We start from the raw sequence: 27,361 nt of genomic DNA, 5'->3' as shown, positions 1-27,361 counted from the left end.
AATATCTTGTTCCGATACTGGATGAGAAAAGGGGTCTGCGTGTAGATTGTATAATGAGCTATAATACTCTTTAAATCTATTGGCTATATCCTCTGGGTTATATAATTTTCCAGTATCCGTCCCGTTTCTCAGAAAGGGAATTCGAGACTTCGTATGTTGCACCTTAAGACGGGAGGCCAAGAGTCTAGTTGCTTTATCATTTTGGGAATAATATTTAGCTTTTACAGTCTTTAGGTGTTTCTGATATGTATGTAGAAGACAGCTACGAAGTTGTTGTCTCAACTCGTTAAGTCGTTTTGTATGAGTCATAGATTTCTGAGCTTTATTTAAGAGTTCCAACCGCTTGATCTCATCCAGTATAGATGTAATACGAATATTTCTATCTTTTTTATCTCGATGACCTAATTTGATAAATGTACCTCTAATGAAAGCTTTGTGAGCATTCCAAAGAGTATTAGGGTCCGAAACTGAGTTAACATTAGATTGGAAGTATTCATTTAAGTCCTCCTCAAACTGTTTTTTATACTTGGAATGTGACATAATATAAGTATTGTTCCGCCATAGATATGAACGCTTCATACCATGTCTCTCTTCCAGGGATAAAGTAATTGCTGCATGGTCAGACCAGGTAATAGTTTCAATAGTGGAGTCTTGGGATATCAGTAGGCCCTCTCTATCGACAAGGAACATGTCAATTCTTGAGTATGTGCCATGAGCTGCCGAAAAAAAGGAGTAATCCCTCTCTGTGCTATGTTGTGTTCTCCAAACATCATACAACTCCCTCTGCCACAGTACTTTGCTCAGAGTCCGACCATTTCCTCTGGCAGAGGAGGTTGCATCCACATCGGGGTCGACAATCATGTTAAAGTCTCCGCACATTATAAGTTTCCCCTGTTGTAATTTCGCTACAATCCTTGTTATCTTGTGAAAAAAGCGAATCTGTCCCTTGTTTGGCGAATATACCGACACTATAGTGTAGATCACATTGTTAATTGAACAGACTAGTATGATAAATCGTCCTTTCGGATCTATTTTTTCCATCATAGGTTTAAAAGCAAGAGAATTTTTGAACGCTATCATGACTCCTCTGGATTTAGTGGAATAGTGGGCTTGGTATAGAAATGGGAAGTTTGGATGTTTCAATCGGAATGCGTCTTTCAACATTATATGCGTTTCTTGTGCACATACAACATCGCAAGATAGATTTTTAGCTTCCGTCCACAAGAACGACCGTTTTTGTGGGCTATTCAGGCCTTTGACATTTAAAGACATAAATTTTAGTACCATCTTACTACATTATACAATAAGCGGTGATGTTCTTCTTTTTTCCTTTTTAGTATTACCCTCCCTATATCAGAATAGTAGATTCGCCACCATAATGCATCAATTCGACCCTTATATAAGTTCGACCCACATAGTATACCTTGAGTACAAAAACATAAACAAAACATCTTACATATAACATAGGCAAATAACACGGCCATTTTTACTCCGAAGAGTATCTGTACAACAGAAGATAGCATTCCAGCTATCTACAAAAGTGAGGGCAAGTAAACCGTAGTTCCTGTTTGCCAACTCTGGATGATCGGAGAGTCAGAACTCCCATGTAATATGTCATAAACCTCAAAGTTTGTCTCTTCTCCGGGATCCCACCACCTGCCACTCATTCGAAATATGCTGAGGTACTTGCTGTTTCGTTTGGCTAGACGTGGGGGGACTCAGATCCCACTGCTTCAACAAGTTGAGTCCATCTTCCACATTCTTGATCGCGTAGAAGGCATTATTTCGGGTGATAAGCAAACGAACCGGAAATCCCCATTTATATAAAATCTTGTTTTCTCTTAAGATGGTAGTTATGGGGATAAGTTGACGTCTTGCTTGGAGTGTCATTGCTGAGAGATCTGTATAGAGCAACAATTGCTGATATGGTTCCGGTAGTTGGCCTGTTTTACGCGTCTTTTCCATTAAATTTTCTTTCACCGTGTAGAAATGTATGCGTGCCAGCACATCTCTCGGCACAGTATCCGCTAGATGTTTGGGGCGGGGAACCCTATGAGCTCTATCAATAGACATATCCGCCTCTGTACATTTTGGTAACATAACTTTTATAAATGACTGTATATATGGTATCAGATCTGGAGGGGTTATGTTTTCAGGTATGCCCCTGAATTTTATATTATTCCTTCTTGACCTGTCTTCCATATCTGCTACTTTAGTACGTAAAAATTGCATTTCCGATTCCATCTCATAATGTGCGTCTATCAAGTCATTATGTGAGCGAGCAAAGTCCCCCATTTTGGATTCAACTTTGTGGACTCTCTGATCCACTTCCTGAATAGCAATTTGAAGAGGGTTAATCAAATGCCCAATATCAGCCTGCAAAGATTGACGTAATGCTTTCAACATTTCTTTCATTATAGAATCAGTCACCATCTTATCTGAGGTATGCATATCTTCAAATAAGTCTGAGGGAGCTATAGATTCTCTATTTTGCATGTCATCAGCTCTTACCTCAGATGTATCTGTATGTTGTTGTTGGCTTTGTCTTGTCAGGATCTGTGAGGAAGGTGCGGTCTGCGCCATGATGGATTTTTCCTTTGTAAGACCCAAGTATGTCTGATCTTGAATATGCACATTCACGGCCTGTTCCAAGGGCTGAGAGTCTAACCTCAAGTCTTTCCCCGCTTGTAGAAGTGTTTGTGTCCGAGGGGATACAGATATGCTCCTTCGTTGTGGCAGTGTCAGTGAAATACGTTCCACTGATCTCTGCAGCGGTTCTGAGGCAACGGAGTTAGCCGGCGAGTGTGCTTCGGCGCCATCTTGATTTTGCTCCGCCGTGTGTGAGAGATAGAAATCTATAAGTTTCTCCGGTCTTTGGAGAGGCCTTTTTTTTCTCGGCATGTTGCTGCAGGTATCTGGCAGGTTTCTGGCAGGTTAAAGTCTCTTTTTGAGGTCTATTACTGAATGTTCGTCGCTATATGGTTTAACAAGGAGCGGGAGCTAGGTACTCACACGTCCATCCAGTTCAGCAGCCAGGCCACGCCCCCAGGGCCTACTATTTATAAGCCATCACACCAGGTGTAGGTCCTGCATCAGCCATAACAGTGTATCATGTTCCTAACAAGTCCCCTAAAAGAAGTCACTGGTTACTGAGATTTTGCTTTGCGTTTTTTTTTCCCGATCGGTTTATTGAGGGGGAAACTGACTCAAGATAGGACGTCGCTTCTTTTTCCCGCAAGCGTTTTTTTTCCTGCAGTTTTTTGGGGCAAAAAAAACTCTGTGTGAACAGGGCTTTAAACATATAAAGGTGAAGTAGAATTATGAATTTAAGTGGTATTCCCCTCTTGATCATTTACAGTATATTTCCTAGATATGCCATAAATTCCTGATCAGTGGGGATCCTAACCTATTGGGGGTGAACGGGGGTCCCAATACCCTTGTTTGCAGACAAAGCTAATTCAAAACGAAAAAACAACCAGAAATCACTGGAGAAGGGGTTGGTGCGTCTGTGGATCTCCATTGAAGACTATGGGAGGTAATGAAAGAGCTGACCCCCCCTTTAAGTTTCTAGCCGGAGCAAGTGACCCCCCCTCTCTGTCCGTTAATAAGGTATATAACAAGGTCCCTTATTCCCTAATCTGCACCTGAAAAAAAAAAATAATTAACTGCGAACAAACATTAGGGTGCCAGGGGTATACATGCAGGAGTATATGGCGTCATACAAACACACAGCGGTAATCTGATGCCGCAGTCATGCCAAACATTTGATGTGTGGTTGTGAATTATCTAGGAGATGCCAATATAAGGACATGAATGTAAAAAAAATATTCGCCAGTTACATAACATGAACTTATTAGCAGCAATTGTGCTTCTAGCAGTCACGTGGCATGGCAGACGCCGGAGGGGTGAGGGCAGCAGCAGCACCAAAGCGGGTGTTTATTTTTGTTCTCATTTACCGAAACGCCCTGCCAACCCGGAGTGCCAGCGTTTCCACCGGACCCGATAACTCATCATTTACCAAAGAGCTCCGGTGTGTGATGGAAGTGGAGGCAGGAATGTGGATACTTGAAGCAGGGTAATGTGTCTACCTATATAATATTTGCAAATATTAACGTTGGAAAGACGTTCTCCTGGGAGGATACAGTTACTGGAGACAGAAGACGTGTGCCAACATATTCAAGGGGCGTTTATGGCATATTCACAGAATAAGCCATAAATGCCATATACTGTCGATGCAGGACCCGCACATATCTGGAGAACCGGGGTCCTGACAAAGCAGTCTGTAACTCCCATAGTCCAATGCAGAGAGCGGACCCCCATTCTCCCAACAGGTGAGGGTCGTAGTGGTGGGAGTCACACCTATCAACCATTTCAGCCATATCCTGTGGATACCATAAATGCCTGAGAAAGGAATAGCCCTATGAAGGATTTGTCCATCTTGGCAACTATTCGTTTGTTATTGCCCCAGTGCATTTAACCCCTTAATGACCGGGCCTGAAAAGACCTTAATGACCAGCTAAATTTTTCTGTTTTTGCCTCTCTGCGTTTCAGCAGCCATAACTTTTTTATTTTTTCATTGACGTGGCTGTATGAGGCCTTGGCGTGAATATAGGAAAAAGCGATTCTCGGAATAGTTTTTTTTGTTTATTTTTTATCCCGTTCACGTTTCACGCTAAATAACCCGTTAGATTAATTCTTCAGGTTATTACGGTCGTGTAGATACCGAATATGCGTAGGTTTTTTGTTTTTATTTAGTGTAGGGGCAATAAAATGTATTTAATGCAAAATAAAGACTCTTTTTGGCACTTTTTTTATTTATTTATTTGTTTTGTTACTTTTTTTTTTTTAATCCCATCAAGGGATAACTTTATTTGTAACTTTATTTTTTACTTGTAATGTATTAGCATACTTCTGTACGCTAATACATTACACTGTGTCACTATGACACAGGCTGCTGATCGGGAGGCACATAGTGTGCCCGAACAGCAGGCACACGGAACAGACAGCCCTGGGGTCCTTTGTAGGTCCCCAGGACTGACTGCAGAGGGATTCCCCGGTGTTTGATCGCATCACTGGAATCCCGGTGATGCGATCAAAGAGGGAAATTCCCTTTGATCATGCCGCGGTCACGGACCGCGGTAATCAAAGGGTTACACAGCTGGGGTCCGAATGTTTGCCGACCCCAGCTGTGTTCAGGAGGCTGCTCTAAGATCAGGAGCTGTTAGTAACAGCTCCTGCTTAGAGGATGAGCGCTCACACGAGCGCTCATCAGCCTGATCTGCAGCGACGCCAAAAGACGTCTCTGTAGATTAAGCACCCGCACCGCCTGACGTCAAAAGACAGTGGGCGGTCGGGAAGGTGTTAAAGGAAAATTGCAAATAGTTCTGTTTAAAAGGTCTTACGACAGCCGTGATTACGATTTGTGTATACAGCTCCTATGCAGGCCCATGTGTCTCAGTGGGTTACAGACTACAGATAAATCCTGGGTGTGGTCTGATTCTACAGTCATCGGTTACTTTCTTCCCTCTGCCTCCTCATGTACAGTCTGTATGTTAGCAAGAAGAGGGAGCAGCTGTAACCAGAGATACACATTGGTCTGCATGGGAGCTGAAGACACAAAACTGGAGGATGGTTTAAATTTTTGCAAAGTCATTTCATTTTGATTTTCGATGTTTTGGAACAAATATAAACAGTATGATGAAAAGCGAGGCAACTTCCTTAAACTTTGTTTTCAATCTATCACGATTATCACGATTATGGCTTGCTCTCAATGAATAGAAACATCACGGCTCAGAGTCTGCTACAACTGTACCAAATTTAAGAAATAGGGCTTATGCACACGGCCGTATTACAGTTCTGTGTTGTATAGAGCCCTCGGATATAGACCTTCATATACTTGTAAAATCATATGGAGGAATACGTGGCTCACGTCTGCCGGATTCTGTACGAATCCGACTATGGCAAACTCCATAGGTACCGGAAGCATTGCTTCTAGGGGTGCGTATCTCTGACATGATGATTTTTCAGGAGATGTCACCATCCCCCAACATTGGGAAAAACGCAGCAAAATATTCACCATTTTCTGCAGCAAAAAACACATTTCCTGCGTTTTTGCCGCAGCGGATCGTCTGTGACTTTAAATGTAATTGCTGCAGAAATTTTCTGCAGCAATTTCGTTACGTGTGGACAAGCCCTGATACGCTGCAGATTTCACGCAATTAAATCAGTTGCGCAAAATGCGCAGCGTTTCCGCCCAGTGTGTTCCTACCCTTACTCTCCCGAATCCACAGTATAGGTTTCTCCAGAACGAGCAGTCTGCAGTGAACCTGCAGCCATCACAACAGCATCTCCTTCATTTCTAGGATTGTTCGTCGTCTTCTTCCTTTTCACCATTTAGCTCTTTTAATAGTGTTAAATATAAGAATAGGTTGGATTTGGTCACGGATGCAGTTTTTTTTATTTAGCTATGAAAAGTTTTCTCAAAAGTTTTCCCAGCAAAATGAATTCCCTGCTTCTAAATAACTGCACATCAATATAAGGGAGAACGTCAAGGCACAGCACAGGCAGATATAGAAGAGGTCGGGGGAGCTGAATCTTTTGAACATGTTCCTCTTTATCCATTTCCACCACATGTAGTTACATGAAGCGGCTATTATACCCCGGCTTAATCTCGGAGGTCTCGTTCACAGACGGCACTTTTTGTACCAACAAGATTTTTTTTTTTCTTATTACAGGACCACCTCTATACCCGTCCTATACATCTCTCTTCTCCATATCATGAACTCATTCTATACCTGTATCAGACTCATCATTGCCCAATAGCACACCCTGTAGTCACCATGCCCCGCACCCATCATGACTACTTCTATGCCCGTCCTGTATTAGTCACTTCCTAGCATCAAGTACCTATCACTTCCCTAAGGCCTTTTCCATCTTCAATACCATCAGGTAGCAATAAAGTTATTGACTGCAAACAATAGTAAAATACAGGCCTTCAAAACAGTAAAAAAAATAAAAAATTATATATATATATATATAGTAGAAGACTCCTCATAGTGGTCCACAATTTAAAGATAAGCAAATTGTTATGTTTTGTATAATTAAAAGTTATACATTTTTTCAGTATACTTTCTGCATTAATTCATCACGGTTTTCAAGATCTCTGCTTGCTGCCATTCAGTAGGAACATTCATTGTTTACTTCCAGTGGATACAATTCTGCCCATGGCCATGTAATGGACACACAGGTGCCCGGCTCGTTACCCGAATGGGTGAATTTAGATGACGTGGTTTTGCTGCGTGGCCAAAAACTCCACTGAAAACCGTATGTTTTTACAGCGATCTTCAGCAGTTTCTGTGCTAACTGCAAAACCGCGGAAAACGGCTGTAAAAACACATGCATTTTCCCAGTGCGGTTTTTGGCTGAGCGGCTAAAAACAAAGTAAAACTGCACCGTGTGGATACACCCTATGTGTGTGTCAGAGTTGTGTCTTCTAAACTAGGCAGAAATGTATCCACTGGAAGTAAACACTGAATGTTCTTAGGCTGGGTTCACAGTTTTTTGCAGGAGGAAAATCTGCCTAAAAAATTCTGTTTGGGAAGCGCCGCGGGCAAAAAACGCAGCGAAATACGCTTCTTCTGCCTCCCATTGAGGTCAATGGGAGGTTAGAAGCGTAAACGCCCGAAGATAGGGCATATTCCTTCTTTTTCCCGCGAACCGGTTTTTCCGCTTCCCATTGAAATCAATGGGAGGCATTTTCGGCCGTTTTTTGGCGCGTTTTCCGACGCAGTGTGAACAGGCCCTTACTGAATAACAGCTTGCAGAGATCTTGAAAACGATGAGGAATTAATACAGAAATTATGTATAGAACTATAAATTCTACAAAACATATCATAAATTTGCTGAAACCGGACAATCAATTTTATTAGTAAATCGACTTGATTTCCCCCCCGGGACCCCTTTAAATTTTAAAAAAATATGTTTACAATATTCACACAATTCTGAGATAATGCCTTAAAAACCTGCAAAAAATGTCAAGGATTGCAAATCCTAACTGATGTAGCTTCGCGCGTCACTGGCTCTGTTCAGACGCGTCTGATTTGCCAGAGGATCAGCAGCAGAAATCGAAAGTGGACACTAATCTAAGGGGCTGCGGCTAATCCGTGCAAAATCTGCAAGAATAAGTAGCGGACAAAATGTTGTTTTTATTTTATTTTTTTGCTGCATGTTAACGGGTTACAAAACCTTATTCACATGCACGGGATGCGGAATATTAGTGGATATGACTAGGTTTTTATTGCAGAATCTCCACGAAAATCATCATCAAATCCTGAACGTGTGAACAGGGCTTTATAGAAGGCTCATGTCCTGACTGCACCGTTGTATTATAGCTCAGCTTCTATTCGGGCACTATGTTTCATATGTCCACGCCGTACAAGTAGCTCTATGTTGTAATACTCTGCATCCTGGCACGGTCCGCTACCTGCAGCTTCAGACAGAGTCCTTTATACAGGGTCTCCTCAAAACCGGACATGTCTTTTCCCCTTTCATACAAGACTAGGTTTGTTCTGCACACACATTTGGCAGAATACACTTCTCCGAACCCCTGGATGAATAAATTCATGGAAACAACCAGCGGAGGATCCAAGGAGCCTCTAATCCGACAATTATGGGGCAGAGAGGTTACGTGTCGGCCTGGTGTCCATAAGACTGAAGACAACACAAACTCTCATCCATCTTTACCTCCCCATCTGGCGACCTGGAGCAGAAGATCATGTATTTTATAGATGGTTGGAAGGTTGAAAAGACTTGAGCTGATCTTATCATACACTAGAGATTTTGGATGGCGGAAAAGACTATTTAGACCATTTTCGTTACGCAAACGAGTGTGACGCTGAATGAAGACAGATATCGGTGGAAAAACTGATCTGCCGCGTTTGATATTTTTCGGTCATTGTCAGGTCTTGTAAAGTCTTTCATGACAAACGGCAGATCTGCACCCGATCAATAAAAGATCAGACTGGACCGCAGAGCAAGGCAGAGATCGATCGGCGATTGTCATTTTGACTTATGTCGTTGTCACCCAGAATGAGAACCTTCACAGGCCAACCATGAATGACAAGTGGTTCCTAAAACGGCCGTCTGAAATCAGGAGAAATTGCCACTCATCAAGAGTTTGGATATCTACCCGTCCCACCCACATCTAGGCCGCTACATAGAAGACAGGGGGGGGCATCATTTATTAGGGACATTGAGTAGAAAACAAAAACAGGAATAAGCTCTTTACTCTTCATGTAAACTAATATATACTACATTAAAAATATTATGGGTCTTCCATTCCATAATAGGCACAAATGTGCAAATCATTGCTACTTCTCAAAGCAAAAGTTACATCAATATTTATAGTCGCACACAAAAAAACAACAAAAACACAAAATAAAAAAAATATAAATGAAGGAAGAAAGTGTTTACACCCAGTACATCCCCATTGCAGTGGTAATAAAAGGTGTATTTCAGCTCCACATACGTGACTGTTAGCACCTCTGCTCCATACATACTCGGGGCATCTCCGAGAACTGGTGACCCTTCAGGAAGAACGGAAATTCTTAAAGCATTTAATACAAAATCTGCACCGATCTCTCAGAAATGTATAAAGAATTTTCAACCTGGTCACATCAGCAGCAACTGGAAAGTGACATTATTATTAAATCCAGGACCAGAACGAGCACCTAGACATTACATTATACACCAGCAGGGATCGCTCTATATCCCCAATCACATCAGAACGAATCCCGAGAGCGAGGTAGTCAATGTGCCCAAAATTTCTCAATGAAGTCTAACGCTTTGGGTTACTTTCTATACCCATAAAAATTCAAGTCGGCTTCTGGAGAGGTGTAAATAGCGCTTAATGGGTTTGTATGAAGTGAGAAAGACACGGCTGCTTTCTTCGAGAAGGAGAGTACAAATCATGTTTATAGTCGGTCTGGTTTTATACTAATAATAGGGCTGAGGGGCAATACCAGAAACAGCCCGTGGACAAGAGTGGCGCTGTTCTGAAAAGGAAGCAGCCATGTCTTTCTAATCTCACACAACTCCGTTAATATCTACAAAATTGTGTCCACTGGACATACCATATAAGTCAATCACATCGGAAATAATGCAGCTGCTTATCCGGATACATGACTTTAGGACTGCAAAAATGTGTGTAGACGTGAAAACTTAGGAGCCAGCAGAAACTTTTGAGTAGTACTGGCTCTTGGGATTTGTCCAGTCCTGGCAGAAGAGGTCTATACCCTACAACGCAAGGTAAGTTGTTAGCACTTATAAGAATGTGCTACAAAAAGTTAAGAGGATTTTAACTGTTCTACGCCAATTTTCTAGCGTAGAAAAGTCAGAAATTACACAAAAGTTGCAATTTCCGGGAAAAATAAATAAATCAGACTTTTGTGGCATTTTCTTTGCTCAAGGCACTTTTCTAAAAATCGGGCGCTGCTAATCGGAAGGGGTTAGGTTACCACAGCCCAATACATTTACTAGAATTTATGCCAGAATTGGTGTTAATCATAGCGGAAATCTACGACAAAGTATAAAACGGCAGTCCTGATCATTTCCCTACAAAGAGTCTAATAAAAATATCAATTACTTTTGGATCACTATATATAGCGGGGTCTATGGACTAGCTATGAACTGAAGGGTCCGTCTGCCAATTTTTATAGTAGCTAACCAATTCCAAAAAGACCTACGAGAAACTCACGCAGAAATCAGAACATCTCTGATCAAGATACTTCACCTCCTTCCCACACAAGTTATTAAACAAATGTAAAAAATGCGGAGTGTCGAAGCGGTTTGTTTAACATGCGTTTTTGGTGGTGTTTTTTTTTTTCATTTTAATGTCATTTCGTACAGGTACTTTTTCCCGGCTTTTCTTAAGTCCTATAGAAAAGCCTATGGGGATAAAAACAGAAAAAAAAAAAAAAACGAACAAAACACACCATACCTAGAGCATGCTACATTTAAAAGAAAAAATCTTGATCTCCAAAAACTGCTGCCAAATAACGCCACAAATCAAAACGCTGTGAATATAGACTCATGTTTTACTATATACTTTAAAGCAACATCTAACAGCAGTGTTTTTGGCCAAAAAAAAACACAAAAAAACAAAAAGAACACCGGGAACACAAGTAAAAACTGTGTGTAAATCCAGCCTAAATGTCAAGTAGAAAAAAAAGGTAAAAAAAAAGGTAAAAAAAAAGAGTAAGAAAACATCTTCGTGTGCTAGAGAAAGCAGACGAGCTACAATCACAACCTCAGGACTGGCAGTACAATGTAAGCCTATAGCAGTACAGAAAGGAACGCGTTAACCCCTTACAGGCCTGGAAACACAGAATTCTTCACAGGACTAGAACTAAATAAAACACAAAATCAGCCCGTCATACCTTAACACTCTGCCTACTGCCTGCAGGACCATCTTACAAGTAAATCCAGATTTGGTGCTGGCCACAAGCAGAGTCCTGTCTGCAGAGATTGGAGTGGGGTCCCCCAGCATTCTGGCATCAGAGGGTTCCCCCTCCACCTTACCACAGCACAGTGACAGAACCTGCTCCAAAACTTCCAAGAACATACAGCAAAAAAAAGGGGGAAACCATGCCCTCCCAGATCTCCCTCCAATGGTAGAGTGAGGAGGAGAAAGGGAGGGAGGAAAGGAGGAAAACAAACAGTCTTATTCATAGAGAGGAGGAGAGCGCTCACATCCAAGACCCCCTCCCCTCATCCTTTCTCCTCGACACTAGTGCAAAAAGTTTGGGAAGGCTTCTCGAATATTTGTTTTGGAAGGGGGGGGGGGGGCGCTGTTCAGGTGGGGAGGACATATGCTCCCTACTGTGTGGGCACACAAGCAAGTCTAATAACAGGATACACATGAAGTCTCACTTATACAAGAGACTAATGTAGAGGAAAGTGCTGGAGATTTGTCGTGTGACGAGGTGGATCTTCGTTGTTCTACAAGCTGCTGGACAAGTGTCTACATGCACTGACATTGATGTTCAGGAGGTCCTGGGGAGAAGGGAGACCTTACCAAACTTTTTGTAAAAGGAAAAACGCACGTAAAACCCAAAAGACCCCGGTTACACAGAACAATTTTTCATGCGTTTTGAGCCAAGAGCAAGAGACCATCCCTAAAATAAGAGCTTGAAATGTATATTTATTCTATAGAGTCCATAATGCACTGACCAAAACCTGCTTTAGGGCCATACAGTACCTCTAACATGAGCTACTCTACAGATACTCTACCCTTGACACCATATGGCAGCTTGCTTGGTGCCAGTGGGCCGCTGATAAGGACTTCATGTGCCACCTTACAGTGTCCGCAGCGAAGCCGCCTTCATAAGCCCCAATGTTTCATTAAAAAAAAATATAAAAAGATTCAAATGAATGCAAAAGATTCATAACATTTGTGCACGTCAAAACCCGACCTGCGCGACCCACTTCTACCAGTTTTTAATCAGCAAGCCATTGAGAGCAGAAGTGCAGCCATTTTTTATATTTATAAAGGGACACTGAAATTTTGGGTAGGTGCGCACACAGCGAAAAAATCCGCAGCAAAATCTGATTGTTGCACAACTCTTATGGAAAAGGGTGAAATCTACGGTGAGAATCCGGAACAGAAATTTATATTTTGCGGATTTTAAAATCAGAACCGCAGCTCAATTTCCACGTGGAAGAATTCTGCAGCTGGTGGATGCGCTTTGATCAGTTCCCTGCAGATTTTCCTTCCACAAATCCAGATGGAAAATCCACAGCATTTCCACTACATGTACAGGCAGCCTGACCCCCTGACCCATCTCTAAATGAAATTTACAGTCAGCGGCGGGACAGGGCAGCCCGAACAAACACATGACCTTATTTATACAGACATGACGGTCATTATGCAACATATTTATAAAACTTATTTTATTACACAAAACTTCCAGAAATGATCGGAAATAACTTATCAGTGGCTGCGATGAGGCTCTATTCACACTATGTTTGTGCCCTACGTCAGAGATAAACGTCTGTATGGCAAACAAGTATATACAGATGTGTAATGCAACGCACACTCAAGACGTATTTTCGTAGACTAATACAATTTTTAGAACCAGTTTCATGGTGTACATGCCAAGCTGTGCAGACAGCACCCGTACGGTGGCGCAGGGAGTACCCATGGCATCATACTACGAAATAATTGACCCACAATTATTCAGTTTACATCTGATTTGGGTGAAAATTACACATGTTTTAGGCCCCATCTACACGACCGTAGAATTTGTCCGTAATTGCGTACCGTAATTACTGACAAATTCACTTCTATTCACCACGGACCCCTTCCCGTATATATGCAGGAAAATGTCCGGGCCGTGCTCCCATACTTTATGGGTGGCTGTCCGCGGCCGCCAGCTGGGCCCGTAACCGCGGACCGTGATTACAGGCACGGTCGTGTGCATGAGGCCTAAAGGGTCACATCTAAAATTGTGCTAAATTTTCAGCATTTGTATTCTCAATCCTATAAAGAAAACAAGCAATGAAAGTGGCCGTGGTAAAGCAGTAAACTTACTTTTAGCCTCAATTATCAAAAGTTTAAAAAAAAAAGGCGCAAATGTACGGCTGTTCACAGGCGGCGTGCAGTCAGACCATTCCAAATGCTGCAGATTTATGAAGGTGTGGGCCTTTAAATAAACTAGGCTCAAATCTCACCAACTACCATCTCCAATTTTATTGGTGCAACATACGGCATTATTAATAAATGTGGGTCACCGTTTCCGGAGGAGAGCGCCACAATTCTGCCTTGTGAAACCAATAGAAAAGGACTCTGTATGAAACTGAAGACATACCTCAGTATGGCTCCATAAACTTCCACGGGTGCCGGACTATGGCTTTGTACAATTCAGAGCTTGTTCAGATACATAATACATAATAGTACATGAGCTATATGACCAACTATGTATCCAGAGCAGCAGGGATAAGGCCAATAAGTACAATCATGCACATGTGCATATTATGGCTTTGTTTTGTACTGAGCCGTAATAGGGCTCCCATTATAGTGCATGGAGCATTCACTGTATCACCATATATTTATACAGAGGTTGTGTCAGAATCATTATAGAAAATAAATAATGCCATGCACATTCAGCACCACAGACCCCATATGCAGCACAGATGCCGGACTGCTCCGCAGTAGGGAGCGATGTATCCCCTCCGTGCACATGCTCCATGGCATGAATAAGGCCCCAAGCACGCGACCGTAGATTTTATCCATAACTATGGACCGTATTTTTATGGCCGACGGACACCTTCCCGTATATTTATGGGAAGGTGTCCGGGCCGTAGAACGTTTCCGTAAAAAATAGGACATGTCCTATTTTTTATTTTACGGTTCCCATACGTTATAAGGGGAGCACGGCCCGCAAATGCGCGTGACAGTACGCGGCCGACCATGCCCTTAATCGCGGACCGCGAGGCTTTAGGTTGTGTTTACATGTTGTGGCCATGACACAGTTTTACAAAATTCAGCCTCATCTTTCGTATATAGCCCTTATGATATCCAAAAAACAGCTCCATTGAGTAGGGCTTAGGAGCACCGTTAGGGCACATTCACACCATGCGGTTAAATCGAATTTTTCCGCAGCGATTTCATGGTTATCGTGGCAATAAACCACACAATGTGAATAAATACTTAGAAGCTAGTTTGTGGTCAGGATTTATGGGAACCAAGAAGCCCCAACATTATCACCGACAAAAACAGCAAGGCCTTAGAAAACATTGAAAACACTCCATTGCTTTTCTCAAGACTCAGTCTAGCCGGCCTGTCACTTCTTCTTTCCATATATTGTGGCAATTTCACTTGTATAAGAACTCCTTTCATATCGTTGTGCAGCGTCTCGGCTATAATCAGACATTGCTGTTGATGTGCCGTTAAAACTGCATAAAAACGCATGCGTTTGTACCATGATTTATTGCTTTTCGATGCGTTTGTGGTAAAACCGCATAAAAAAAACCCCCATCAGTAAAAACGCATGCAGATTTAGGGTTTGCGATTTTTCGATGTGGTTCTAACTGCACCTCAACGTGTGAATGGACCTGAACTCTTATCAGGATACAGGTGCAGATATAGGTACAGATGTAGCAGAGCTGAAATGGCCAATGTAACAACAACACTACTAATCGTAAATAAAGAACTCCTTCCTTTTTGTCCAGACTATTCCACAACTGCGACTTGGCGGTGTAACCCATGACTGTACTGTAACTAACCTACGGATCTAATCACGCGGTGCGATTAAATCGCGGCTTATTACCGCAAAACGGTTTGTGCAAAGTCACGTCAGAACTGTGGCAATCATCGATTTGACAGCACCGTGTGACTAGACCCATAAGACACACTCCTGAAAATTACTAGTCCTCCAAAAACTTGCTGTTTTTTCATGCATCAAAATGCAAAGTGTGAACTGACTGTGTGCATTCAGCATTTATTCTTTTTTATCTTTCCATGCGGACTCCCTGCACGCCTCCAGAGAAATGCGTTGAGATATGGATCCTGAATCCGGTCATGTGCTTGAATCAATTTTGTAAGCAAAAACTGGAATTGCATTAAAAAAAATTGCACCGTGTGAACAGGACCCAAGTCTTTGGTGTCTCAGTCTTTGTACACTGTGATATCTCTGCAGTCGGCTTCCCTGCGGTCCTGTGTAAACCCATGAGAACTCAGCATTGAGCGGTGCCGAACAACCATGAAAACTGAAAACAATGAACGAGCTAAAAGCCGGCCGGACGTCTTACTTGCTGACGTTATAGGAGCGACTGCGCCTGATCAGACTGAGCAACTTGGCAAACAGCTCCAGAGTGACTGCTCTCAGTGTCCAGTATTCCCGGTCTCAGCATCCACCAGGTGAGTTCTTCTCTGGAGTGTTAATTGTACTTAATGAATCAACCTGATTCTGGGTGGGAGCAAAGACTGAGCTCTACAGGACTGGAAGAGAGTCCTGCAGCCAAGTGCACCCCAAACCTATCTGATCTCCATTCTCGGTGAAGCCCAATGCATCAAATGCGTTCCGTTATCCGCCATTCATGTTGGAGAGAGGCTGACTGCAGTGTTCTTCAATGGGAAGAGTGACAGAAAGTCCAGAGTAATGTGTTCTCCTCTGATCCCTCTTAGGGCTTGTGCACGCGTAGCGGAATTGCTGCGTATTTTCCGTCCGGAATTGGAGGAAAAATAGGCAGCAGAATACAGTAGCAGCAAAGTGGGTGAGATCTAACAAATCTCATCCACACGCTGCGAAAGATATCCGAGCAGAAATTGACCTGCGGTGCGTATTTTTCGTACCAGAGCACGTCAATTCCTGCTGCGGAACGTGGAGTTGCTGCGTTTTTCAGAGGAGAGGTCACCATCCCCCAACATTGAGAAAAACGCAGAAAAATATGCACCATTTTCTGCAGCAATTCCGTTCCGTTACGCATCTCTATCACGCTTTAAATATTTATATATATATATTGGGAGCTCTTTTTATATACTATGATCCAGCATTTAGAGAGGAGGGTAATGGGAGCAGGCACAATAAGGAGTTTGTATGCGCCAGGGGCACAGAATGGCATAGTTGCCAACATGAACAGCAGAGTTGGATAGAGTTAAATTGGAAACGCAGGCGGGGAGGAGGCAGTGCCAGGCAGCGAGGGACACACCCCACCTGCTATAAATACTGTGGCAGCAAAATATAGAAGAGCAGAGCTAGGGGGAGAGCGGAGCAGACACACGGACCTGGAGGGAAAAGGGAGTATAATCTGCTCTATTCAACACCTTCACTCAGCAGCCAGCGCTGAATCACCACCGCCTGTTGTGAGGGATCATTTTCCATGAGATCAGCTCCTGGTAGAACTTTATAAAGCGGAGCAAAGTTATAAATAGCAGAGCTGTACCTGCTGAGCCTTCCTGGCAGCACTGGAGCGGAGCGCTTCACCCGTCCACGCAATACAATGGAGAATTGAAGAACTTATTATTTTAAGGCCTCAGACAGACAGAACATATGGAAAAGTACCGGCAGAGCGCACATGTGAAATCCTGTATGGTACCAGATATTTCACTGTAGGTTTCTGTATAAGTCACAACACTATTTGCAGAGATACACAGGTGGGATTTTTTTTTAGACCATATTAACCCACACTGCATCTCATCCTACTTTGCATATGACTGTACACTTAAGGCCCGCTTACCTGGGCCAATATTCGGCCAAACGAGCCCCTACAAGAGCGCTTGTTCCCAGTCATTGGCCCACGCGGACGTGTTAGCCGATTACAACTTTTAGGCCCGGCTACACCTAGACTTTTCGTAGAGCTACTGATTGATCTTAACTATTGCGCTACAGCCCAAAATAATACATTGAGTTGTAAGTAATCTTGTAGACTGCAGCGGTCACTCAATAGTTAAAATCATTCCGTAGAACTACAAGAAGAATCAGTGCAGCGCTTGCCTTATGCGGCCAGAAAAGTGGGTTGTTGGCAGCACGACTCGTGTAAACATGGGATGTGCTGCCGACAATGCTGCAAACTGTATGGGGACCGAACAATCATGTCTCCTATACAGTTTGTCGCCCATGAAAAGGCTGCTTAAACGAGCGCCGATCCACTTGTATCATCAATCGGCGCACGTTACAGGCAAAAATATGCCCATGTAAAAAAAAAAAAAAATTAAAAAATAGCGCCTTCTACAAACATGTCATCCCACAGAAGTATGGAAACATCCATAGGAGAACAATCGCCATATAACGGCTACGCACCACGCAGAACTCATATGGAGCCGTGTTACCGTCATGTCATTTGCCACTGAGTTATAAAGGCTGGCAAAACAAATCAAAGTTGAAATAGGATGAAAAATATGTACTCCTGTCTTCAGGTCACACCTCTGCCCACGGTAAAACAAGGCAAGGCAGTACAAATGTAATGTGTCATTAACCTGCACCTGCATTATGTCATTAGCGGATCTGTAGCAACGTGTTTTTTTAGGCCGTCTTCACAGTGTCAATTTTTATGCGTTTTTTTTCTAGCGAAAACAAGTATAACAAAGCTGGCCAGCTGAAATCCTTGTTCACACAGGTCAGGCTTGAGTGTCTTTTTTTCAGCCAAAGCTAGGATAACAAAAATAATTGTCTTGTAAGCTGGTCATACATCAACGGATCAACTTTTCCAATATCGGTCTTCGGCCGGCGTCTGTCACGCAAAAGGGCCGACAGTTGGCTGAAAAAGTCTAAATCGTCCTTTTTGGCACAACAAAATCTTTAGTGCATGGCCAGCTTACAAGAAAAACATGTTGTTATGGTTTTGGCTGAAAAGAAGGTGTGTTACCTGACCTGTGTGAACAAGGCTTAAAGCGTCCCTCCGGTCCCGGGACAACATTTTAAATATGATGAGGTGGACAGAGTAATATTACCTGGTGCCCTCCAATTGTGCACCTCTGCTGTGGATCCGCTGTTTTAGGGTCCCCTGCGTGCAGTCCCAAAATGGCTACAGCGCTCCTTAGACAAAGAGACGCTCCCACTGTTCAGATTGTCCGGAGCTGCTCACGTGATATTACTCCATATATCCCATCACATTTATAATTTTGTCCTGAGACTGGAGGGTCACTTAGAGGCTCTGTCACCACATTATAAGTGCCCTCTCTCCTACATAAGGAGATTGGCGCTGTAATGTAGGTGACAGCAGTGCTTTTTTATTTAAAAAAACGATCTATTTTCACCACTTTATTAGCGATTTTAGATTTATGCTAATGAGTTGCTTAATGCCCAAGTGGGCGTGTTTTTACTTTAGACCAAGTGGGCTTTTTAAACCAGCAGCGTAAAAAGACCCGTATGAATTAAATGCTGTTTTTCCATTGATTTCAATTGGCAGAGGTTTGTAATTGTTCAGCTTAAGTTTTTTCAGGCGTAAACTCGCCGAAATAGACCTGAAAACACTGCGTGTGAACATACCCTAAGGGTCAATGCACACGATGCGTATTACGTGGTTTTGCTGCGCGTATTTGCGTACGTCAAAACCGTAGCATAATGCAGTACCGGGAATAGGCAATAGGATTCCAGGGAATCTCATGTCCACTCCGCGGTATTTTTCGGGATGTAAATTGACCGACGGTGTGTATTTTCTAAACCGCGGCATGTCAATTTATCCCGCATGCAAATTCTATCCCTGCAGTGCTACAGAAATACGCAGCAAAACCTGCATGAAAACGCAGCGATTTACGCAGCAAAATGTAAAAACCGCACTGAAAATCATCATAAACGAATAGTCAGGTACGTTTTTTTGCTGCAAATTTCTTGCGGTTTTGCTGCGTATTTTCTGCAGCAAAATACGCAACATGTGCATGCAGGATAAAGCTGGTCATAGATACGAGGTTTAAGGCTGGGGCTACACAGCAACTTTGGTCACGCGACATGGAAATCGTCATGTGACATTGCGACCAGAATTCTAATATTTGATATCAATAGGCTCATTGGTAAGGCCCCTTGCACACGACCGTATTTTGCATCCGTAATTAGGGTCCTATACAGCTCTATTGGCTACAGACACGTTCCCTTTTATTTTCGTGTAAAAAAATGATAGAACATGTCCTTTTTGTGGCCGTAATTACGGCACGGACATGCTTATAGAAGTATATGGGATTTTCCGTAAATACGGATGTGCATCCGTAAACCGCCTGTATTTACGGAAGTATTGCTACGCAACATGTTGGCGACATCATTTGCAGCCTGTCTTTTTAGAACAGATCCGTATATACGGATAAAATAACGGTGATTATGGATTTTCGGGATAGATGAAAATACGGTGGTGCGCATGGGGCCTAAAGGATTATACATTGAAAAAAATGAGGGTGCATTCTCACGAACAGGTTTTGTGCCATTATTTCTTTCCACGATTACTGCAAATTTGCGGCAAAAACGGCACAACTAATGTGTCCGGCTCCCACCATTCATTTCTAGGGGAGTCGAGCAGAGCAAAACCCGCCCTGGAGATTCTGTGAACATCTAATAAAGGTTTATGTGTAATACCCCTTTAAAAAACAAGTCAATGGGCAGACCTACTCATCTGTATGGCACGGTTGCATTTGTTAAATGAATATAGTTGGTTATACTGTATATCTGGCAGGATAAAATAAAAAAGTGGAAGAGCATTCAGTGTTTTTCTTCTTCACAGGTCGGCATCAAAGCCATACCAAGCATTCATTTGTCCGCCACCCTTCCTGCTTCTTTGAAACACAAAAACAAATAAAACAGCACGATGTTATTGTGCAGCAACAATAGCGCCCGCAGAACGCTTCCTTCCAGTCCGCGAGGCGACGGACAAGGCTGCCTGAGATCTGGAGGGGAGAAGGGGGTGCAGGCTGTGTGGACATGGACCAGACACTCAGTTACAACTAGTGCAATGAAGGGATTTGGTGTATAAAAGTAGATCAGCAGGCATCATTTAGCAATAAACCTGAAAAATATATATATGACAATATCCCCTTGTTAGAATGTGTCACCCTGTTCTGTTCTCTTTCACACAGGAAGGCGCCTCCGTGCACCAGACCAATGTCACACCTTATAGAAAACGACAGAGATGATGTACAACCTCAACTGTGGAACGTATAAGTATGCACTGAAAATTATAGTAAAAAAGTTATATCATGCAGCTAAACTCACACAATGCTCTTATGCCAGGAACCTTACTGCCCAGACCTACTAGGGGCATCTGTCTACAAGATGTTGTCATATGGTGAGCTAGCGGGTGTATTTATAGCCAATAAATGACCCTCTAAATCACCGAGAGTCACTTTTTGGGTACGGTTCCACATAGAGGCCGCTGGATGGCCGAAAAGGATGTCCCAGTTGGCGCAGTTTCCAAATGGATTGTTAATGGCTGCGTTACCGCGAGGTCATTAACAATTCTGAATTTTGAAAACCGTGCTGACTTGCATGCGTACCTGTAAAACGTAGGCAATAAAAAAAAATGCTGATGAGGCAAGGGAATGACTTGTAGCTCGAGAAGGCCACAACTCTGGGTATCTGCACTGTAGCAAACAAAAGGTATGATCCAGCACTTCATAAAGCAATCTCAAGACTTTATTGTATAAACATTAAAAATCTACCAAGCACATAAAAGACAAAGGACCAGGATACTTACGCGTTTTGGCACTTTGTCTTTATGTGCTAGGTGGAATTTTAATGTTTATACAATAAAGTCCTGAGATTGCTTCATGAAGTGCTGGATCATACCTTTTGTTTGCTGCTGTAGATGACGCCTGGGCCAGGGCGAGGTCCGTGCACTGGATCACTGAAGACACTGGACACCGGTGAGCTGGAAAAAAATCTTTTAATTTTACTATATCTGCCTTGTTGACTTGTTTAAGGGTCTGATCCATTCAGACGTTGCAGTTTTCGGATGCGGTTTTAACCTTTCATATCACACAGGCCTCATTCAGCCGTTTCATACCCACTTTTAACTATTTGTGGAACAACAGTAAATAACATGGTATACCACATAGTCACTAAAAGGGACCTCAGTTTCTTGGATAGGTCTAAACATGGACTATAAACCCTCCTTTTCCTTAAAAGTGTAGACATTTGTGGCATGTCCAAATAACATATGCAGTCAACTCTCCATTCATTCTCCTCCTGGACCTCCACGATTCCGACAAAGCTGCGGGTCCCAAAGCAGGGACACACATCTATCAGACATTATGCCATAAATGTACCCCTTTAATGGAATACCCTAGGCAGAACGGATCATTTTAGCATAGTGCATCAGTTTTGCCTGTAGCGTTTCATCCTGATTATCCCCGGAGACAACCCAAGATGTAAAAAATAAAACACGTTTCTCCTGCCTCCTCACGGACCTCAGATTAAACATCTATCTGGCTTGAGAACCTCCTGCCACTGCTTGGTCTGCACCGAAAGACCGAAGACTGTTCTCATCCCAAAAAGAAGGCCATTAGGATTAAATAAACTGTACCGCAAGACTGGTGGTGTCAAGACCAACATACGAGTGTTCGCTTATTTCTCTCATTATTTTCTAGGTTTACTTTCCCTTTGGTGTCATGCTTACAGTGTATACAAACAGTAGCTGAACGGAGTTTGCAGTATACTAGAATACATGTAGGGCAGCAGGTAGGGCTGCAGGACATACATGTCTGTACTCATCATCTATATGATGTACCCAGAAAATTAATAAAGTTCATTTCATTGCAGGTGCCCACGGCAAATATGCCATTACGTTGGTACCTTGATAAACAAAGTCCTTGACTGTGGGACGCATTCAATTAAAATAGAAATGTTTGTATGGAGAGAAATATAGGATTATGTTTCAACATGTTTCATGCAGAACGCCTTCAGATCCTTGGTGTTCATTGTGCCTCCTTGTTTTCAAATGTGAGAGCGTGAGGTCTCATGGCTTGTCTGCTAAGGCCTAGTTCACATCTCTGTTAGGAGCCTCCGTCATAGATCCGGCTATTGTTTCCAGTAAATCCACGGACACCCCGACAGAAACCAAACGGAACCCATTAAAATCAATGGCTTCCGTCTGTCTGGTTGTTCCCTTCTGCTCGTCTGACGGAGCAGAACATCGGAAACCCATGACGCAGATGTGAACATAGCCTTATGCATTACATGTAATGAATCAGTTTTTGTAAAGACACATGCGCAGAATGAAAACTGCACAAAAAAAATATATTGAAAAAACGCAACCATTAAATACAGGGCGTAACTGATGCCAAACTGAAGGTAAAGTGTCCGTTTTTTGACGGATCCTGCAGACGAATCAGTCAATAAAGGAATATTATGCCTTCTGTTGCCTTCAGTCAGGTATCCGATATTGTGATATTTTTATTTATTTTTTTAAGGCTGGGTTCACACCTGTGTTTGCCGCTCCGTTGTTCTGATCATCAGAGAAGCAGAACTAAAGGGAAAAACCGGTTCCATTGCACCACGGACACCACAGGCGGTTAATGGAAACTATTGACTTTAATGGGTTCCCTCCCGGTGTTTGTGGTCTAGCCGGCAACAATAGAGTAGCATGTTGCGCTATTTTCGGCTGGATGTGTGACAGACCCCTAACAGAGCCTCCAACTTAGATGTGAACGAGGACTAAATTTAGACGGATCTGCTAAAACAGAACGCAGATGTGAACGAAGCCTAATCCACCCAAGATCGCAACACTTAGATGAGCACAGCTCTCGTCAAGTCCATAGGGTCCTTGTTGGATCTACTTTAACAACGGAGAGCCTCACGATCGCTAAAACGAAGCGGCAGAAGCGCTCGGCTTTCCTCGTGGCCCGTGCACCGCTCGCTCTGTATTCACCCGAGCACTTTTGCCGCTTTTATTTAGCGATCGGTGGGGGTCTCAGTGCTCGGATCCCCACCGATCAAAACTTCTGACAAGTTACATCAAAAGTTTTTTAAAAAGTTTAGTTACCCTTTATAAGGCTAGTATCACACTTGCCGTTTTTGTCCAAGTTTTTTGTGGCATTTTTGAAGACAACGCCTGGAGTGGATAGAGAAGAGGAGGCATCTCAGTCTTTCTTCTAAACTTTTCCTTATTTTTGGATTCACTCCTGTGTTAGGGTATGTTCACACGCACTGTTTTCAGACGTAATTCGGGCGCTTTACGCCTCAAATTACGCCCCTAATACGCCTACAAACATCTGCCCATTGCTTTCAATGGGAATTACGATGTTCTGTTCCCACGAGCCTTTATTTTACGCATCGCTGTCAAAATATGGCGTGTAAAATGACGGCTCGTCAAAAGAAGTGCAGGACACTTCTTGGAGGGATTTTTCATTGAACTCCATTGAAAAACAGCTCCAAAAATGGCTGTGAAAAACGCGACTTGTTAAAAAAAACGACTGAAAACCCAGAGCTATTTTCGCCTGAAAACAGCTCCGTATTTTCAGACGTTTCTGGTCAGTGTGTGTGAACATACCCCAAGTCTCAAAAAACTGCATCAAAAACTACAACAAAAATTGCAGGTGTGATTGCAGCCTTAAGGGAATTCTCCAAGAGTTGCTGTCCCACTTAGGCTTCGTTCGCGTCTGCGTCAGGCCTCTGTTCTGGCGTTCCGTTGAAGCTTCCCGTCAGAACGGAATCCTGTCTGAAACAAACGGAATCTGTCACCATTGAAATCAATGGTGATGCAAACGGAGACCTATGGTTTTCGTTTGTTTCAGACAGGATTTTGTTCTGATGGGAAGCTCAGACGGAACGCCAGAACGGAGCTCTGACGCAGATGTGAACGAAGCCTTACAGAAGACTAGATGTGCTCTTACTCATTCATTTTCTATTTGTTACTGTAGGGTGTCCTGGTTAGCTGATCTGAGTGAAAGATTTGCTTAGAGGGGTTGTCTCATCATAGACATTTAAAATCTCAGTGCTGCTGAGGGTCTGGCTACATAGACCCCCCCCCCTCCCCCAATATGCAAACAGCGGTTGTGGAAAGTTGCAGTCAACAGCTCAATGCAGTATTACACGCAGCTGTTCAATTGAATGTTCGTCCATGAAACAAATGTACACCCCGAATCCACCAGAGCAAGACCCACCCCGCCTCTATGTTGTCCATATTACTTAATAGGGCAACCCCTATCCATATACCCTAATAGGATAACACCTGTAATACCAGACTATCCATATGGATGGAAAAGTATACAGATGCCCACAGACATGATACACGTAATCAAACTCTGATGACATAAAGGGGCCTAACTGTATAATGTACTATCAGGGGATTTGGATATTATAGTAGGGTTGCCCTGGACCCCCCTCTATGAGCCAGAGCTTACACATGATCAGCCATACATCTGAATGGACTTGTTGTGATGTTACATAAATATAGGCCGCCCACAGTTCCCCCGACATAAAACTCCTGATTGCCGGGCGATTCCGCAGCTGGTTCTGCAGAGCTTTTCTTTTGAAAAGCGGTTGACCAGGTCCGACAACTTAAGTCAAAAATGAAGAATGGGCATTAATCCTGTATGCGTTCCCTAACTGTACCTTGCACATGCTTTGTGCTCCTTGTATTCGATGTTACAGTCTGGTTTCTACACTGCAGCAGCTAGTGACGTGATCTCGAGGACATTTTTTTTTTTTTTTTTTTAAAAACACCAAGAAATACATTAACCACTCTGGACAAACCCTTTTCCACATGCTGGATCATACCTCCTCCATGAGGATGAATCTCTATAAGCCAGAATGGAGAGACACTGCAAAGAGAGACTCTCGCTGTCAAGGACACGGGAATGCATGTATGTTAGACCTTGTTCACATCTGTGTTGGAGACCTCGGTCACAGATCCGATCAAAAGCGCTGCGCTATTTTGACTGGTAAAATGACAGACACCCACCTTGACAAAACCTATAAAAGTCAATAGGTTCTATCGGGTGCCCATGGTGTCCGTCATGCAACAGCTCCGATGCTTCTGGTATTTTTGTTGCTCTGACCTATGACGGAACAGAGCAATGGAAGCACCGGAGGCAGATGTGAACGAGGCCTTACAGACATCCCATTGATTTCAGTCACACAAGATATGTCATAAATACCTTATAGGTGGAAGTCCTAACTCTGGGACCCCAACTATCAGAACGACGGGATTCAGGGGGCCCACCTTTACCTCTAGATGGGGGCGCCTAATGCCACAAATGGTTTAAAAGCCCTTTAATTAGCTTTCCCTACCCACGTGTTAGGTGAACAGTCAGCCTCCAATCTGAAAATGATGCATCATGTGACCTAAAATAAAACAATTGTGCAAAAACCTCTTTCCTGTTATTATTACAGAATCATGTCCTCATAAACATGACATTACAGCAGATATTACTTCCTAACCCCAAACTAAGACTTCCACAGATGCATCAACTTCTAAAACATAATACAGCCCCCCCCCCCCCCCCGGTGGAAAAGTCAGGCAGCGCTTACTTCAACGTCTGTTAGATATCTGCATCAGCCTGGCCTGGCCGAGTCATTTCCACTATGCATTATATAGGCCCCACATTATATAACAATGCGCACACCTCAGCTGCAGGATGTGGCCGGAGCAGATAGGAGAAGAGTTCCTCTAAGAAGAGGATCAGGGGTCGTCTGAATATGGAACTAGGTATTATGGAGTTTTACAGTCTTTGGTTAGACGTCAATCATTTACAACTTACACCATAAAATTGCTGGATTATTGTATGGAAGGAGTGCAGATTTTTATTAAAAATATGAGGTAATGGTAAAGTGACAGCGGCCCATAAAAAAAAAAATAACGCAAATGTATTTCTCAAAAGTTTATACACTTGGCTTATACAAATTATTCAATTTACATAACTCTGATCCAGGTAACCATACTCTGCATGCACATATATTCACAGGTAGTAGCATTGTCTGATGTGGATTCCAGACGTTTTAGGCCTTAAGCTGAAGACCGTGCGTATTTTGGCCTGTAATATGGTACTCAATAGAGAAGTGTAGAATTTTTATTTCTTATTTTATAGGACGCCACATAAAAAAAAAAAACAACGTTTCGGTCGTATATTAGACCTTCATCAGGCACTTGTACCTCCTGGTGTCTGGTTCATCCAGTCGTTGGCGCTGCGTAAATAAGTAGCAGTTTACTGCTTTCTTATGGCCTAAGTCTGAAGTCATGGATACACAGGCTAATTTAGTAGTGAAACTAAGGCTAGATTCACCCCCTGTGGGGGTCCCCTTTTCACGGATCCCCGTAGACTTGAGCCTATGGAGGGATCCATGAAAACGGAAGATAATAGGACAGGTTCTATTTTTCAACGGACCCTTCACACGGTCGTGTGAACGGCCCCATTGAAATACATGCACGGCCGTTGTTTTAACGGCCATCACACGGACGTATTCAATGTTCGTGTGAATAAGGCCTAAGAGCGTGTTCATGTCATTGTTAAATGAACATTTTTCTCAAAACTTAAATAGACAGGGACGTGTGACTACACCCTAAATCACAAGTGCAGATTCCACATCACAAATCCGCAGCAATTTACAGTACAATAAAATGAGTGATGGAGTTTTTAAAAATCATGTTCATTCTTGTGCAGAGATGCAGCGCATTTTCATCAATCGATAACGGGTGGATCCTGTGGACACGCCATCATTGAACCCGTCAGTGCCGCTGACCTGACGGATACAGGTCTTAGCGCAAGATACACCTGCTCTGTATACACGGTACTAAGCAGTAGCTCAAAAAGTTAAAATTATTTTTAATAAAAAGTATTTAGAAAGTTGAACCAAACGAGAGAGAGAGAGAGATCTGACAATTTTAATGGTGTACATAGCCTGTAAGAGAGCACACAAACAATTACTGCAATTGTGCTCATCTA

At 42.9% G+C, this 27,361-nt stretch overlaps 1 protein-coding gene across 2 annotated transcripts in view; it reads right to left on the bottom strand.

The window, feature by feature from the left end:
• Positions 1 to 27,361, bottom strand: part of MOB2 (MOB kinase activator 2) — a 46,081-nt gene that overhangs the window by 13,776 nt on the left and 4,944 nt on the right. The window contains exon 1 of one of the 2 annotated variants that reach the window (XM_075836968.1): positions 11,436 to 11,577. The exons of the other annotated variant lie outside the window; for it this stretch is intronic. Within the exon in view, the coding sequence (XP_075693083.1) occupies positions 11,436 to 11,545 (110 nt within the window). The 5' untranslated portion in view covers positions 11,546 to 11,577. Of the gene's footprint in view, positions 1 to 11,435; positions 11,578 to 27,361 lie in introns of those variants that run through there. 2 annotated transcript variants of the gene reach the window in all.

This window comes from Rhinoderma darwinii, chromosome 9 (assembly GCF_050947455.1).
Source record: "Rhinoderma darwinii isolate aRhiDar2 chromosome 9, aRhiDar2.hap1, whole genome shotgun sequence".
NCBI lineage: Eukaryota > Metazoa > Chordata > Amphibia > Anura > Rhinodermatidae > Rhinoderma > Rhinoderma darwinii.
The sequence above is the reverse complement of the archived record's forward strand: the minus strand, read 5'-3'. Positions and strand labels throughout refer to the sequence as shown.